This window comes from Sorex araneus, chromosome 5, assembly GCF_027595985.1.
Source record: "Sorex araneus isolate mSorAra2 chromosome 5, mSorAra2.pri, whole genome shotgun sequence".
NCBI lineage: Eukaryota > Metazoa > Chordata > Mammalia > Eulipotyphla > Soricidae > Sorex > Sorex araneus.
In genome coordinates, this window is record NC_073306.1 from 129,759,289 (window position 1) to 129,775,111 (window position 15,823).

The 15,823-nt window shown below is 60.1% G+C and overlaps 1 protein-coding gene across 2 annotated transcripts; it reads left to right on the plus strand.

Annotated features, from left to right (window-relative positions):
• Positions 1–1,572: 1,572 nt before the first annotated feature.
• On the plus strand, positions 1,573–13,574 carry CD40 (CD40 molecule). 2 transcript variants are annotated; one of them, XM_055139734.1, is made up of 9 exons: positions 1,573–1,688; positions 7,057–7,135; positions 7,440–7,565; positions 7,797–7,943; positions 8,228–8,321; positions 11,112–11,173; positions 12,813–12,899; positions 12,982–13,010; positions 13,430–13,574. In XM_055139734.1, exons 1-9 carry the CDS (start codon positions 1,638–1,640, stop codon positions 13,571–13,573), a joined length of 819 nt encoding a protein of 272 aa, XP_054995709.1. In that variant the 5' UTR covers positions 1,573–1,637; the 3' UTR covers position 13,574. The 2 variants fall into 2 exon arrangements, with proteins under 2 accessions (XP_054995709.1, XP_054995711.1); XM_055139736.1 differs by lacking the exon at positions 12,813–12,899.
• Positions 13,575–15,823: the final 2,249 nt, after the last annotated feature.

Consider the following 15,823-nt stretch of genomic DNA (forward strand, 5'->3'; position numbering starts at 1 on the left):
GGAGATGGAACCCGGGTTGCCTGCATGCAAGGCAAATGCCCTACCCTCTGGACTATTGCTCCAGCCCTTCAAATATATATATATATATATATATATATATATATGTATATATATATACACACACACACATATATATATTGCTTTTTAGGTCACACCCGGTGATGCACAGGGTTACTCCTGGCTCATGCACTCAGGAATTACTCCTGGCAGTACACAGAGGACCCTATGGGATGCTGGGAATGGAACCTGGGTCGGCCGCATGCAAGGCAAATGCCTCCCTGCTGTGCTATCACTCCAGCCCCTCAAAGATATTTTAAAGCAAGAAAGTGCCCTGAGCTGATCAGATCTAGGGTTTACAAAGAGAACTGCAACGAAAGAGGTGGGGGGAGTGAGGAAGAGGAGATAGGGCAGCTCAGAGAAGGAACGGGAACCTCTGAATTTAGAGTCTCGGGGGAGGGGATGGAAAAGGGACTCGATCCCAGAGAAAAACCCATCAGGCTGCAAAATGCTGTGGCAGCAGAAACCGGCAGGGTGGGGTTCCCCTGTCCTCTCCCCATCACCCTGGCCTTTTGACCGACCACAGCAATTCAGAGGTGGGAGTTTTCACTCCAACCACGTTCTAGTTCGAGTCGCTAGGGTTTCATGGGCGGAATACTGAAGCTTACTGGAGCCCAGGCAGAGCCTGGCTGGGAACACAGGTGTTGGGAGCAGGGTGCTGACTTGGGTTTCGAGAACGCTGGTCAGGCCTTCATGAAGCAGGGAAATGCGCACGTCATTCAGTGCCAGTCTCTCGAGATTCTCAGGGGGTCCTAGGACCAGCTCCAGCGAAGGCTGCTGTGCCCTAAGGTTCTCTGTCCGGGCACTGGGTGGGAACTGGGATGGAACAGAACCTGATGGAAAGCCACAGCTGCATGGATGGACAGATGGATGGGCGAATGGATGGATGGGCAGACAGATGGACAGATGGCTGGCTGGATGAATGGACAGGGATGGGAGGATGAATGGACGGACGGATGGGCAGATGGAGGGGCGGATGGATGGGGGCTCTGAGGCGCAGCGCCCACCGGAGGGTATTTCCTCTGAAAGAGAGAAAACTTTTTCTTTAAATGTCTTCCCAGATCTCTCCCCCCTCCAAACCCCAGAGGAGGCCTTTCCTTTTTCTGAGGTGCCGGGAACTTCCTTAGGCCTCCCCATCCTCGGTGGGGGCGTTTTCGGTTCTGCTAGGGTTCCCGGAGGCGAGACGACGGGGTGGACGTCCCGGGGGTGCACCCCAGCACCCTGGCAGGTCTCTGCTCCCTCCCTGCGCCCTCCTCCTTTCCCTCGCCCCCCATTCGGGAAGCGGGTCGCCTCCTCGCATCCTTCAGCGTGGCCTCCCCAGTCCCAGGGAGGCGGAGGAGCAAGGGCTTTCCCCTCGGAGCGCGTCCCCTAAACTTCCCAGGGGAGAATCAGACGCCCGGGAGGGTCCTGGGGGAATCCCCGGAGTCCAGAGCGGCCGGGCCCCGCCCCCAAGCGGGCCGGGCTGCGATTGGTTCCCGGAGACCACGCCCCTTTCCTGGGCGGGGCCTGGGCCCGGGGCGGCTGAGTGAGTGGTGGCGGCTCCCACGCGCTCTGCTCCCGCGCGCGATTCGCACCTCGCCATGGTCCGTCTGGCACTGCAGAGTCTCTTCTGGGGCTGCCTGCTGACCCCCGTGAGTTATTGCTGTCCCGACCCCCGAGGGGAAAGCTGGGGATTTGAGAGCGGGGAGCGGGACGAGAAGGCAGACTGGGGGCCAAGGGATGCTCTCCTCCCCAGCTGGTTTGTGGCAGGGGTGCGGGAAGGTGGGTGGGAGCCGGGCAAGGTAGCCCAGGGCCGGGCCAAGGAGGCGGGCTAGCCTCCTCTCTTTCCTTTCTGCTGGGGATTGCAGTGGGGGAAACGTGCCCAGTGGGCACCCACGGGGCTGGAGTGCAGGGAACCCCGAGCCTTCTGTGGGTGAGTCTGGGGAGTGAGTTTGCCGGGCTTCCCAGAGGCTGGCCAGTGCTGGGCTCTCGGGAGTGGGAAGAGAGGCCGGCCGGCTGGAGGGTTTCCTGTCTCCTTCCCACTGAGCACGCAGCCTGCCTCTGGGCTGCTTATCATCTATCTCTTGGCCAGCCCGGGTTTCCCTTTCTCACAGCGCGTCATGTGGTGACAAGGAGTGGGTGCCAAGTCGCAGGTGCTTCTCTGGGAAGGGTGGGGGGGCTTTGAGCACCTCCATCTGCCCCCAGATCTTTGAGGAGCCCGCAGAGGAATCCCCAAGGCTGTGTCTGTGCTTCAGGGAAGCCCCTGGGGGAGATGAACAGTGGGTGGGACGCCGGCAGGGAGAGGGGACCATCCCGGGTGTCTCCGGCACCCGCAGGACCCAGATGTGCTCCACCGAGCGTGTCTCCGGGATTCTCAGAAGCTCACTCTTGACTCACTTTTTTGTTGAAATGTATTCTTGTAGTTCCTCATTCTGGAGGCTGGGAATCCCCCGTACCTGTCGGCCTCCCCCTCCGTTCTGGGGCTGGACCTTCTCCCCTGGAGTTTGAACCGGAATGGCCAGTCCCGGGATGTGTGTGGAGTCTGCAGAGATAGGGAGGCGGCTGGCGCCCAAAGCTTTCATTTTCACTCTAGGCAACCGGTCTCCAGGAGAAGGGAGGCAGGAAGAGGGTGGAGCCGCGGGAGAAGAGGGCCCTTGTGGGAAGGGGTGGACAGAGCCGGGAACTGTCCTGCAGGCTGGCAGAGGCTTCCTAGGCGACTACACCTAATTTTGGCTCCAGGTGGAGATGGGGCTGTGTGACTGGATTGAAACGGGGCTATTTATGGAGAGCTCCTAGGCATTTTGTGTTCTTGGTCTGCCTTATGTGTTTAGGTCAGCTTCCTCTCAACTCCCCCATTATACAGAAGAACAAACTGAGGCTCAGAGGGAAATGCCTTCCCTGTTGGGTGGAGCCTAAACAAATCTCTATCTGTCTGATTCCTGAGCTGGCTCCTCGGAGGGTGAGTCTCCTTGGTTCAGGGCCCGTTGGCATGGGTCAGTGGGAGCCAGGGAACGGCAGGCCCTTTGTGTTTGTGGGACAGTGCACAGGGTTGCAGGGAGAAGGTTGAAGGGGGTGGAGTGCTTTGATGTGCTCTGTGTGTGTGTGTGTGTGTATGTATGTGTGTGTGCATGAGTTTGTGTTTGCATATTTCTGCATGTGAGTGTGCACATGTGTATATGTGCATGTGTGTATGCATGATTGTGCATGTATGTATGTGTGTACACATGTAGTTGTGTGTGCATGTGATTGTGCATGTGTGCATGTATGTGTGTGTGTGTTTGCATATGTGTGGCAACTTTTTCTGTTTCTTTGCCCTTTAGGGTAAGACCACTCCATGCTTTGCCCCCCAGACCACATGAGAGGCCTCCTTGGCCAGGAAGTGGGTAGCCCGTTCCTCACGGGCAGGCTGGTGTCGCTGCTGCTGCTGCATCCCGGCCCTGCCCAGACACACCCGCTCATCTCCTCATCTTCACGGCAGGGCGGGCTGGAGCTCTCCCGGTGTGGAGAGGTGGAACTGAGGGTAGGAGAGATAACGGGACTAGGCAGGGCTCTGAAGGCCCGGCTGGCATCTTGTTGGACTCTTGGACCTGTGCTCTGCCCAGTTTGGATGACCTTGGGGGGCACCGGCTATGTTTGGTGACACCCATTCACTCTGCGGCTCTTGGGAAAATCCTTCTCATTTTTCTTTTTTAATAATTGTCAAATTTCATAAAGTAGTTCACAATATGTTATTACCTTTAATGCTCAAACACTTATCCCACCACCATGACACCTTCCCACCACCATATTCCGGGTGTTTCCATCCTGAAACCCAATCCCTGCCTCATTGCAGAACTGAAATAATATATTTTGTATTGTTTGTTATGAAAACCACTGAAAATGCTACAAAAATGTATCCTTAGAGGAAAATAGTGAGGATTGTTGTATTCCACCCAGGGACCATTAAGCCCTTCTATAAGAGATCACTAATAGGTTGTTAGAAGTTGAGCGTTGTGGGGCCGGAGCGATAGCACAGCGGGGAGGGCGTTTGCCTTGCACGCGGCCGACCCGGGTTCGATCCCCGGTATCCCATATGCTCTCCCAAGCACCGCCAGGAGTAATTCCTGAGTGCAAAGCCAGGAGTAACCCCTGTGCATCGCTGGGTGTGACCCAAAAAGCAAAAAAAAAAAGAGAGAAGTTGAGCGTTGTGTGCTTTCATATATATATATATATCTGTAAAAAAATATTTCTCTCTAAGATCGGTGGCCTCCTACTTTGAACCCCATCAAACGTGGTGCGGTGCTCTTGGAGTATGGGTCAGGTGTGTGTATGAAGTGTCTCAGCCGTACGGTCCAGGAACAGGTTCACTTGTGAGTGAGGTCGGTCCAAGTGTGTGAAGAGCAGCTGTGAGCATGGTGGCAATTAAATTCCGGAGGTTTTCGGCTGCGGGCTTCCTATTCCCTCGGGGCGGGGTAGGGAGAAGTCTCTGGCCCTGGAACACATGGCAGATGCCTCTCCAGGGCTCACTAATCCTCTTGTTATTTTTTGTTGTTGTGGAGTCCACGTCACATGGGCCATAGGAGTCGTCAGGCCCACACCTGGTGGTGCCAGGGACCGAACCCTTGCACATGCCACACTCCTGGCCCCTAATCCTCCCTTTTAAAGTAACTTTGGTGTTGGGGCCACACCCAGAGTGCTGGGGGAGGTGTACTACTTCCCACTGGGTCCTTGAGGGACCATGGGGTACCAGAAATCGAACCCAGGGCCTCACATGGGAAGCATGTGCTCTGGTCCTTTGAGTCTTCCTCACAGTCCCTAATTGGTTTTGGTTTGTTTGATTTTGGACTCTCCTGGCAGTGCTCAGGGATCACTCCTGGCTCTGCACTCAGGAATCACTCCTGGTAGGGCTCAGGGAGCCATAGAGCGAGCCAGGGAATCAGACCCAGCTAGGCTACACGCTAGGCAAGTGCTCTACCTGCTATCCTATCACTCTACTCCCCCCCACCCCCTCTTTTAAAAATGAAAGTCGAGAGCAGGGCTGAGATGGAGGCCCTTCAGTGAGCGGAACAGCCAGCGGAGGGGTTAATACCATTGCTTTGTTTCTAATTTATTTTTGGAGCTGCCTCCTATTAATGAGAAGTGATACTGCTTCTCTCTCGCAGCCATGACACGGGCTTAGGTTGAAAATAAATGTGTCTCAGTGGCTTAGTGCAGGCCTTGCAGCCTTGCACGCATGAGATTCAATCCCCAGCACAGCAAAAAGAGAAAAGAAGGGGCTGGAGTGATAGCACAGCTGGTAGGGTGTTTGCCTTGCATGCGGCCATCCCAGGTTCAATTCCCAGCATCCTATAGGGTCCCCCGAGCACTGCCAGGAGTGATTCCTCAGTGCAGAGCCAGGAGTCAGTCCTGAGCATTGCCGAGTGTGACACAAAAAGTAAAAAAAAAAAAAAAAAAGCTTATACATGAGCAAATTCTGTATTGAATTGTTATTGAAAATTCTGTAGATTTATAGCAGAAGATAAAAATGATGGGTTTCCTGGCATGGACCATATATCACTATGTATCAAGTATATAGGAGTAACATGGGCATCTTTTTACTCATTGGGCAACATAAGTGAAACATGTAAATCAGGGTTTTAGATAACAAAAGACTGAGCTCATCTAGGGAATTTATCTAAGTTTCTTGGGCTAGAGCGATAGCACAGCGGGTAGGGCGTTTGCCTTGCACGCGGCCGACCCGGGTTCTAATCCCAGCATCCCATACGGTTCCCTGAGCACCGCCAGGGGTAATTCCTGAGTGAAGAGCCAGGAATAACCCTGTGCATCGCCGGGTGTGACCCAAAAACCAAAAAAAGAAAAAATGTAGTACAAATGACAGTCGAGTTGACAGAGTGATGTTGAGACTGATTTTTTTTTTTTTAAAGAAGACATTGATTTTTTTGTTTTTGTTTTTGTTTTTTCCTTTATGGGTCCCACCTGGTGATGCACAGGGGTTACTCCTGGCTCTGCACTCAAGAATTACTCCTGGCGGTGCTTAGGGGACCCTATGGGATGCTGGGAATCGAACCCGGGTTGGCCACGTGCAAGGCAAACGCCCTCTCTGCTGTGCTATCTCTCATCCCCAACATTGATTTTTGTTGTTGATATCAGGCTGCCCTGCATCTCTGTCTCGTTGACATCGTTGGTGAGGGGGGGAGTTAGACCTCATCCTCCTGTCTCCGAGAGGGAGGGTCAGAGGAGAGGGTCTGGAGGCAGCAAACATGATGGGGCTCGGCGAAGGGGTGGGGGTGGGGGGAGCGAGCAGGAGAATAGAAGGAAGAGGTGGTGCTAAATATAGCGCCGGCTAGGACGGGGGCCAGCCGGGGCCGCCAGCCTCCTCCCCGGACAGAATGAGTCCTCACGTGTTCCTGGGTCTCCGGGCGCAGGAAAGACTCCGGAGTCGAGCCAGAAGGAAGATCTGTTTAGCTCGGATTCAGAGCAGTCCCTGTGCGTGTGGGTGTCGGGGTGGGGGCGGGGGCGGGGTTGGGCCGGACCCTGGCACACTCAGGGCCTATTCCTAGCTCTGTGCTCAGGCATGACCCTTGGTGGTGCTCCAGGGGCTATATGTGGTACGGGGTGTTGGCGGGAACCATCACTTTGTAAAACAACAGTGGTGATGAGCCAATGGCTTTGTTGCTGCTGTTTTTTGATCCCATCATTGGCAGTTTGGTTAAAACAAACACTCTGAGTCATCTGCAGGCCTGTCTCTCTGCCTTGGATTTCCACTTCACTCTTCTTTGTTGTTGTTGTTGCTTTTTTGGGTCACACCCAGAGGTGCTCAGGGGTTACTCCTGGCTCTGCACTCAGGAATTACTCCTGGCAGTGCTCGGGGGACCCTATGAGATGCCGGCGATTGAACCCGGGTCGGCCGCGTGCAAGGCAAACGCCCTTACCCGCTGTGCTGTCGCTCTGGCCTCCCATTTCTCTTCGAACCCTTGTCCCGACGTGCCGGCTCGAGCAGAGGTGTTTGGAGCCCTTCACGCCACCCAGTTCTGTTTCCAGGTCCTCCCAGAATCACCCGCTGCATGCAGAGAGAACCAGTACTCGATAGACGGCCAGTGCTGTGATCTGTGCCAGCCAGGTGAGACGCTGACCCGCCCCTCGGGGTTTGACTGGCTGAGGCCGAGCCCCGTCCCCCTCTCGCGTGTCCGCTGTGAACTTGAGTCTGGACCACGACCCCCTGGGGGCTGGCCCTCCTTGCCTGGCGGGGAGAGCATGCGGGGTTCCCCCCGCCCCGCCAGGCCTCCGAGTCCTCTCTGCAGGCGGGCCAGGCAGGAAGGCGAGATCGTCATCTCAGCGTCCCCGCCAGCCCCGTCTGGAGCATTTGCAGGAAGCACCTGACGCTCCGGGGCTCCGGAGTGGCCGCATTTCCTGACGTTTTCCAGGAAAGAAGCTGGTGAAGGACTGCTCGGAGGCGGCTGGCACCGAGTGTATTTCTTGCGGTCAAGATGAATTCCTGGGCACTTGGAACAGAGAGCCCCGCTGTCACCAGCACCGCTACTGTGACCACAGTGCGTGCCTGCCGGCGGGACGGGCTCGGGAGCTGGGCTGGGGCTCCACGCCGCCTTTCTGTGCTCTGGGTTCAGCTGGGGACTCCTGGGATTGGAGTCGGGGCGGCCCTGCGGCCGCAGGGGCCACTGCAGGGAAGGGGAGGCAAAGGGGCCGTGGGCAGGAAGGGGCGAGGAACGGGGCCTCGCATGCAGCCCGCAGCGCGTCCCACCTTCCTGCCCGCCTCTGCCCAGACCTAGGGCTGCGGGTCCTGAGGGAGGGGACGCCGGAAACGGACACCACCTGCACGTGTGCGGAAGGCCAGCACTGTACCAGCGAGGCCTGTGAGAGCTGTGTCCCACACAGCCCCTGCGCCCCGGGCTCCGGGGTCCGGCAGACGGGTAAGGGGCCGGCCTGGGACAGCCCGAGGGGCAGGAGAGGGATGGAGGGGAGGGCGCCAGCCACCGTGGGCACTCGCTGGGGTGGGCGGGCGAGGCCTCAGGGTCGCCGCCCGGGAGGCTGGGGTGGAGGGGAGGCGCCTGTCTGGGGCCCCCAGGGTTTGGGGGGCCCTGCAGAGGACGAGTACTAAAGGCAGGAAGCTCCTCCTGCTCCGCCTTGTCGCTGGGTCCCCTCTGGAGAGCCAGGGGGACCCTGCGGTGACTCACGTCCCCTCCTTCCTTCCCAGCTACCGGGACCCAGGACACCGTCTGTGAAGCCTGCCCCGTCGGCTTCTTCTCCAATGTGTCGTCTGCTTTTGACAAGTGTCGCCCGTGGAGAAGGTATCGGGACTCTGCTCCTGTGGGCTCAGTCTCTCTGCGCTCTGCAGCCCTCTCCCCCCATCGCCAGACCCGCCCTGCACACACGCACACACACACACACACACACGTGTGCGCACACATGCACACACACGCACACACACTCGTGCGCGCACACACACACACACATGCACACGCGCACACACACGCACACACACACACTCACGCGCACACACACACAGCCAGTGCCCCTCTGCTCCTTTGGTGGGCGTGACCTTGGCGTGTCTCTGTGTCTCTCCTGCTTCCTGGGACTCTTAGAGCTCCCCTCCCCTCTCGCACACCCCTCCCTCTGCACCCCCTCCCCCCTTCCCCGGCTTTGCTGGACTTCCTGTTTCGTCACTGGCCCATCTCAGCCACAGCCCTGGCTCCTGCCACTGGCCCTCCCCATGGTCCTCCCCATAACGTTCCTGATCGTCCTCCCCATGACTCTCCCGTGACCCTCCTAGGGTCCTCCTATAGCCCCCCTCACGGCCCTCCTTCTCCTCCCCATGGCCTTCCCCGTGGCCCTTGGCTTCCTCATGGCCCTTCCCGGGGCCCTTCCCAAGATCTTCCTCCAAGTCCTCCTTTTGTCCTCCCCGGCACTCTTGGTTTCCCAGGACCCTCCTCCTGGCCTGCGGGGCCCTCTGTTGGCTGGAGGCTGCAGCGCAGCCTGGGCCCCGAGGTACCACCCTCCCAGCTCCGCCCTCTGCCTCTCCCAGGGGCCTAGCCACACCATCAGCACAGCGCCCTTTCTCCTGCAGCAGGCTCTTCTGCCTCCAAGACCCTTGGACAACCCGGCAACTTTTTGCAAGTTGTAAGGGGCCTGAGAGATAGTCCAGAGGGGAAGCTCCTGCCCGCGTGGCCCAGTGCAGCTGGGTGCCAGCTCTGGTGGCCCCTCGGGCATCACCTGGTGTGGCCCTGGAGCCCTCCCCGGGGTACTCCCAGAGTGTCCGGTCAGCACACGACCCAGCCCGTCACAGGGGCCCATCCCTGAGCACCTGCTTCAGAGACCCCCAAATGGAACAAGGGGAGGACGGGCAGGTGGTCAGGAAGACGCCGAGGGCCTGTGGTGACGTTGTCCCCTCCCTCTGCCACCCCGTCCTCCCGGCAGACGCCACCATGTCCTTGGCCCCCCTGCTGGGCTTCTGTGCCCGCGGACACAGGACGCAGCACCCTCTTGGTTGTCTTTCTTTTTCTTTTGTTTTTTGACTTTTTGGGTCACACCTGACGATGCTCAGGACTTAACTCCTGGCAGTGCTGGGGGACGATGCCGGGGATCGAACCCGGGTCGGCTGCGTACAAGGCAAACACCCTCCCCACTGTCCTGTTGGCCTCCTCATGGTTCTCTCTCTCCCTTTCTCCAGCACGTGGACTCGGTCTTTTCTTTTCCCTCCCATTCCACCTCCAGCTGTGAATTCATCTAGTCAATCTTTCCTGATAAACGCGAGTGGGAGCTAGAGGGGTCTTCGTGCAGACCCCTGGCTTCTGTCTTCCTGTAGCCAAGAAGGGGCCCAGGCCCCTGGGAGCGGGAGGGTCTCAGTGCTCTGAGCCGGGGTGCCCTCTCGGGAAAGGGGGAGCATTGGCACCTCCCAGGTCTTGAGGCAGGGACCGAGGCTCTCTGACGTGAGAGATGGGCTCGTGCTTCTGTGGGACCTGGGGGTCCTTCCCGGGGGCCCCGGGGCCCCTGGGCTTTGGCCTCTCAGGTTTGCTGGCCGCCCCCTGCACTGAGCCTGAGTCCTCCTCTGAGTCCTCCTTCCCTGACCGCTCTGTCTGTGGAGGCTTCTCAGCACAGAAGCCTCCACAGAGGCTTAAAAACTCGGCTTTGGGCCAGAGCCATAGCACAGCGGGGAGGGTGTCTGCCTTGCACACGGCCGACCCGGGTTCATGCTCCGGCATCCCATAGGGTCCCCCGAGCACCGCCAGGAGTAATTCCTGAGTGCAGAGCCAGGAGTGACTCCTGAGCATCACCAGGTGTGACCCAAAACACGAAAAGAAAATTAAAAAAAAAAAAAAACTCGGCTTGGAGGACACCGGGTGTCACAGCCGAGCTCAGGGAAACCGTCCTGCCGGCTTAGGGCTCTTTGGTCACCCGCCTCTTGCAGACGCAGCTCTTTCCCGAGTCAGTCCCTCCCATCAGGAAGGCCATAATGCCCCCCCTCGCCCTCCCTGCACCACACCGTCCTGCTGAGCTGCAGAGCACTGGCCCCCCCACCCCATGGGTCAGACAGACCCGGGGCCTACTCCCAATTGCTTCTGAATGACCCTTGACCCGAGCTCCTTCCTTGACTGGCTTCTCCCCAGGGCCTCTTGGCTCACGTCTGGAGACAGGCGCTATCCCAGTGGGCAGGAGGACGGTGCCGGCGGGGGCCAGGGTGCTGCCCAGAGCTGCATGTGCTGTCCAGGGTGCCCTCCCCCCGACTCAGAGTTCCGGGGCCTCAGTGGCCTAGTGCTGAGGTGGAGAATGGGCCCCCAGCGCCCCTCACGCCCCTTTCTGGCCCTGGAGCACTTTGTGGAGCAGCCCTCGTCTCTCACCAGCCTCTGTCGCGAAGGGCGGCACGCGGCGACAGCTGGAGTCACGCCTGCAAGACTACCCCTGTCCCCGAGCCCCCCCCCCCCCCCGAGCAGCCCGTGTCATTCCCACTGTTGCCCGTGCGCGGGGGCTTGCAGCTCTTGCTCGTGAGCCTGCTGGCTGGGGGGGGGGCCCGTCTTGGAGGCTGGGCGTCCCCCTCACGGTGAAACTCGTGTCTCTCCCCATCCATGTGCGTCTGGACACAGCTGTGAGGCCCTCGGGCTGGTGGAGCTTCGGGCGGGGACAAACGTGACAGACGCTGTCTGTGGTGAGTCTGGAGGTCGGTCCCGTGTGTGTGAGTGTGTGTGTGGATGGGAGGGCGGGGGATACTGAGGCACGCAGGAACACAGAAGCTGGGGAAAGGAGGAGGGCGGTGGAGAGAGGGGACTTTTGGGCAGTGGCACCCTGGCCCTGCTGTGGATCTGTGCGGCCAAGACAAGTGTCTGGCACTCTTTGAGCCTCAGTCGCTCCACCTGTAAAATGGGCTCATCAGAGCAGCTCCTTAGGCGGTTAGTGGGAGCACCTGGTGGCTAGGGTGCGAGTGCGCTGCGTGTTGGGCTACAGCTCTGGGGCCCTCTGCCCTCCCCATGCTTCAAGGGCCAGCTGGTGAGGTGCCGCTCTCAGGCCTCTGCTCCGAGGGGCGGCTGAGGGGGTCTTCCCCGAGAGCTGCAGGAGGGGAGCGGTTGGGGGGCGGAGAAACACCCTTCCTTCCTTCCATCCTTCCTTCCCTCCTTCTCTCCTTCCTTCCTTCCTTCCTTCCTTCCTTCCTTCCTTCCTTCCTTCCTTCCTTCCTTCCTTCCTTCCTTCCTTCCCTCCTCTCCTTCCTCTTTCTTCCTTCCTTTTTTCCTCTTTCTTTCTTTCTTTCTTTCTTTCTTTCTTTCTTTCTTTCTTTCTTTCTTTCTTTCTTTCTTTCTTTCTTTCTTTCTTTCTTTCTTTCTTTCTTTCTCTCTTCCCCTCCCTCTCTCCCTCCCTCCCTTCCCTGTGGGGAGCCCTTGAGCAGTGCCGAGGGGTCTGGGGCCAGTACTGACAATGCTTTACCACCAGGCTGGTGGGTCCATGTGCGGGCGCCAGGACGGGGGTCTGCCCTGGCCCTGGGGTGCCAGGGACCACTCAGGCCAGCCTGTGGGGCTCAGGGGTCTCGAGGGCTGCACTCAGGCCCGGAGGCCATGTGGGGGACCGAAGCCTGGAGGGCTGGAGAGAGGAGGGAGAGTCTTTGCTCGGGCACCTTGAAGGGGTCACCCGGCAAACTACAGCAACAAGATAAAAATTCAAGATAAAGAACATCTTGATCTAAGCTTTAAAGCATCTCAAAATTAATGTAAAGTCCGCAATGGACAAAACATAGAATATCAACATTTTAACTTTTTTTTTGGGGGGGGCGCTCATGCCGGGTGGTGCTCAGGGCTTACCCTTCGCTCTGTGCTCAGGAATCGCTCCTGGTGGGGCTCGGGGGGACCATTTGTGGTGCTGGGATCAAACCTGGGCGGAGTGTGTGCGAGGCAAGTCACTTCTTGTACTTTCCTTATGGCCCAGTCTTCTGAGTTTTAAATGTTGGCAGTGTGTGTGTGTGTGTGTGCGTGTGTGTGTGTGTGTGCGTGTGTGTGTGTGTGTGCATGTGTGTGTGTGTGTGTGTGTGTGTGTGTGTGTGTGTGTTCTGGGAGCTGAAAAGATGGCCCAGCAGGTAAGATGGCTGGCCTTGCCCACAGCTGGCTCGGATCCCAGCACCACATACGGTTCCCCGAGCACTGCAGGGGGCAACCCCTGAGCATCGAGTTGGGTTGCTCTCGAGCACTGCTGGGCCGTTGTTGGGAAGATCTGCCGAGCCTCAAAAGGACCTTGGGCCCGGCCGGGGCAGGCGGCCTCTGGGGTGGGGGCGGGCAGCCACCTGGACGCGTCTGCTCCTGCAGGTGTCCAGGATCGGACGAGGACGCTGGTGGCGCTCCCCGTCGTGCTGGCCATCCTGTGCATGGCCCTGGTGGTGCCCGCCTGCATCTGTGAGTGCCCGGCCGGGGAGGGCGGGAGGGGCCCCAAGAGCTGTGCCCGCCCCTGACCTGGGTCCTCTCGCCCTCTCTCTAGGGAAGTGGAGCAAGAAGAAGCCCGAGGAGGTAGGGCCCCCCCGCCCCAGGACCGGGAAGTGAGGGCAAGCTGGAAAGGGGGTCCTCTTGCTGCCCCGACTGAGGTGGCCCTGGCTGGGGCCTAGCCTGGGGGCCACATCTGGCCTCAAGGACCAAACTGCCCCCCCGCCCCGCCCTTGTCACCTCCTGCCCTCGCCCCGCATGTTGGTGGAGTCCGACTGGTTTGAGCTTCCCCGGGGGTCTGTCCCTCCCGTCCTTGGACTCCTGCTCTGGAAGCCTCGGTGACTTCCGGTGTGGCCAGCAGGGGGCAGGAGGCGCCCGTGCAATCCCCAGCCCACATCTGGGACAGGGGAAGGAGCTGGAGGGGGGGCGGTGCCGGGGCGGGAAGGCACCTCGGGATGCTGCTGGGATGACCCGGCGGCGCCTCCCTCGTCTCCTCATCTCCCCAGGGCACCAAGCTTCAGGACCTGCCGACACCCCAGCCCGAGGAGTCCGAGTACCTGTCCCCGGTGCAGGAGACACTGCTCAGGTGCCAGCCTGTGGCCCAGGAGGACGGCAAGGAGAGCCGCGTCTCTGTGCAGGAGAGACTCTGAGGCCACAGGGCGGGCAGCCAAGGCAGGAGGGCCGGGCTGGCCCCGGGGGCTGCCCAGAGACTGGAGGGGCCCCCGGCACACAGCACCCCGCAAGCCCGGAGCCCCAGCACTCACGCTCCCAGCTTGCTTTGGAGACAGGAGGCGAAACTTTATTTATTGTTTCAGGGGTGGGGTGGGGGGGTGGTTAGAGTCGGGCCTGCCGGCCCTGCACGCCAGCCAGTGCCGGGCCAAGACGGCTGCAGGGACGCAGGGACACAGAGCCAGACCGCAGAGGGCCCTGGCAGCACCGCGGGCCCCACAGTCCTTGGAAGTGACGCCGCCATCCACCCCCGGGGTGAATAAAGCAGATCTATTTATACGAGAGTGCTCCCAGGAGGCCTGCCAGGGGAGGGGTGTGGGGAGGGGGGTGAGGCGCCAGCACGGGTGCCGGGCGCAGAGACGCCCCCGAAGCGCAGACCCCCAAACACCGACTGCTCACCCTCCGCTGCGGTGTCGGAGATGTGGGATGCCGGAAGGTTCCGGACGGCTCTGGAGAACGCCGTGCCCGGCCCCAGGGAAGGCCTGGCTTTCCCGCCGCGCCTCGGTTTCTCTCCCCGCAGAAGGAGAGTTGGAGTCACAGGATGATTATGTAATTAAAAAGCCACCAAACATGTAGGAGAGCAGGGCGGGGGCGGACACGCGGGGTGACATGAGCCGCTTAACTGGCTCCCAAGGCGTAGCTCGCGCGTAGTTGAGGCGCTTCCCGAGGATAAATAGGAACGTCTGTGGGCTGCGCCCCCCACCTTCTCCGTCTGCTCCATGTGTTTCTAGAACATGCTCCCCGTTGGAGACAGCCTGGGGGGCGGGGTTGGGACCCTTCTCTCCTGAACTGAGTGGGGGGAAGAGGCCCAGAGAGGGCACCGGGCTTGCCTGTGGTCACACAGCAGCGTGGAGGGGGGTGCTCCTGCGAGCACCTCACTCCGGGTCCTGTCTGCTTCTGCCAGTCCTGGCGGCTCTCTGGAACCCACACCTGAGCTCCTCTGGTGGGGAGGGGGGTGTCCCGCCGCCTTCTGACCTCCCAACTGCTTCAGAAGCTGCTCGCGGTCAGATGGTGCCCTTCCCCCGCCCCGCGCAGCGTCTCGGGATAAAAATAAACCATCCTGTTCTCTCTCCCCGCTGTGCCAACGGAGGGGGAGCCTGGCCAGGAGGCGCGGCAGATGGAGTGGGAGCAGAGGGGAGGGGGGGCGGCGGGCAGGAGGCGGCGGGACCCAGGGCCCCAGAGCCTGTGAAGCCAGCCGGGTGCCAAGGTGGGCTCCTGCCGGCCCACCCCGGCTCCTCCTCCGTCTCTGACCCCTGAAAGAAACTGCCTGGAGCTTCCGTGGGCAGCAGGTCCCGTGGCGGAGGGTGGGTGTCGCATGGGCCTGCCCCCCCCAACCCCCTCACGAGGCCAAGAGGGCATCTGCGGACCAAGAGTGGGGCACCTGGCTTGGCAGGCTTCCCAGGGGAGCGTCCAGGATGGGCCAGGCGGAGACATTTGCTTTGGGAAGTGGAGCCAAGTGGCGGGTGGGGGAGGGGGGCGCTCAGCTACCGAGAATCCCGATGCTAGCGTTACTGCACGGTGGCGGGCAGAGAGGCAAGACCCCCTCCCACCGCCCTCCGGGGCGCTCCTGTGACGTGGGGGACGGGTTGGGTGGGGCGTGGGGGGTGGCTGCACTCTTACCTTTCAGCTTCTCCACTTTCCGGGGGCCAGGGCGGAGGATGCTGGCACACCTGTGGTCTCGAGGCAGACGGGAGTGCTCGATGCCACACTGGAGAGTATCTTCGCCTTTGGCGTGGATCGGAGGTGCCCAGGAGAGGCTCGAAACCCCACGGCCAGCGCCAGCGACGGCCGGTCTGGGAGGAAGCGATTGCGTGGTGATAGTGTGATGGTAGCGTGATGATAGTGTGATGATAGCGTGATGGTAGCGTGGGCTCTCTGGGGGACTGCAGTGATAGAACGGCGTTTGCCTTGCACGCGGCCGAGCCCGGTTCGATCCCCTGAGTCCCATACGGTTCCCCGAGCACTGCCAGGAGTGATCCCTGAGTGCAGATCTCGGAGTCAGCCCTGAGCGTCACAGGGTGTGGCCCGGAGCCAAACCGAACCGAGTATTTTTCTGCCAGGACGCCGGAGAGGTAGCGCCGGGCCAAGGTGCCTTCCTCGTACGTGGCTGACCCGGGTTCCCTCCCTGGCACCCCCTGGGGTCCCGCGAGCCCCTTTAGGAATGATCTCTG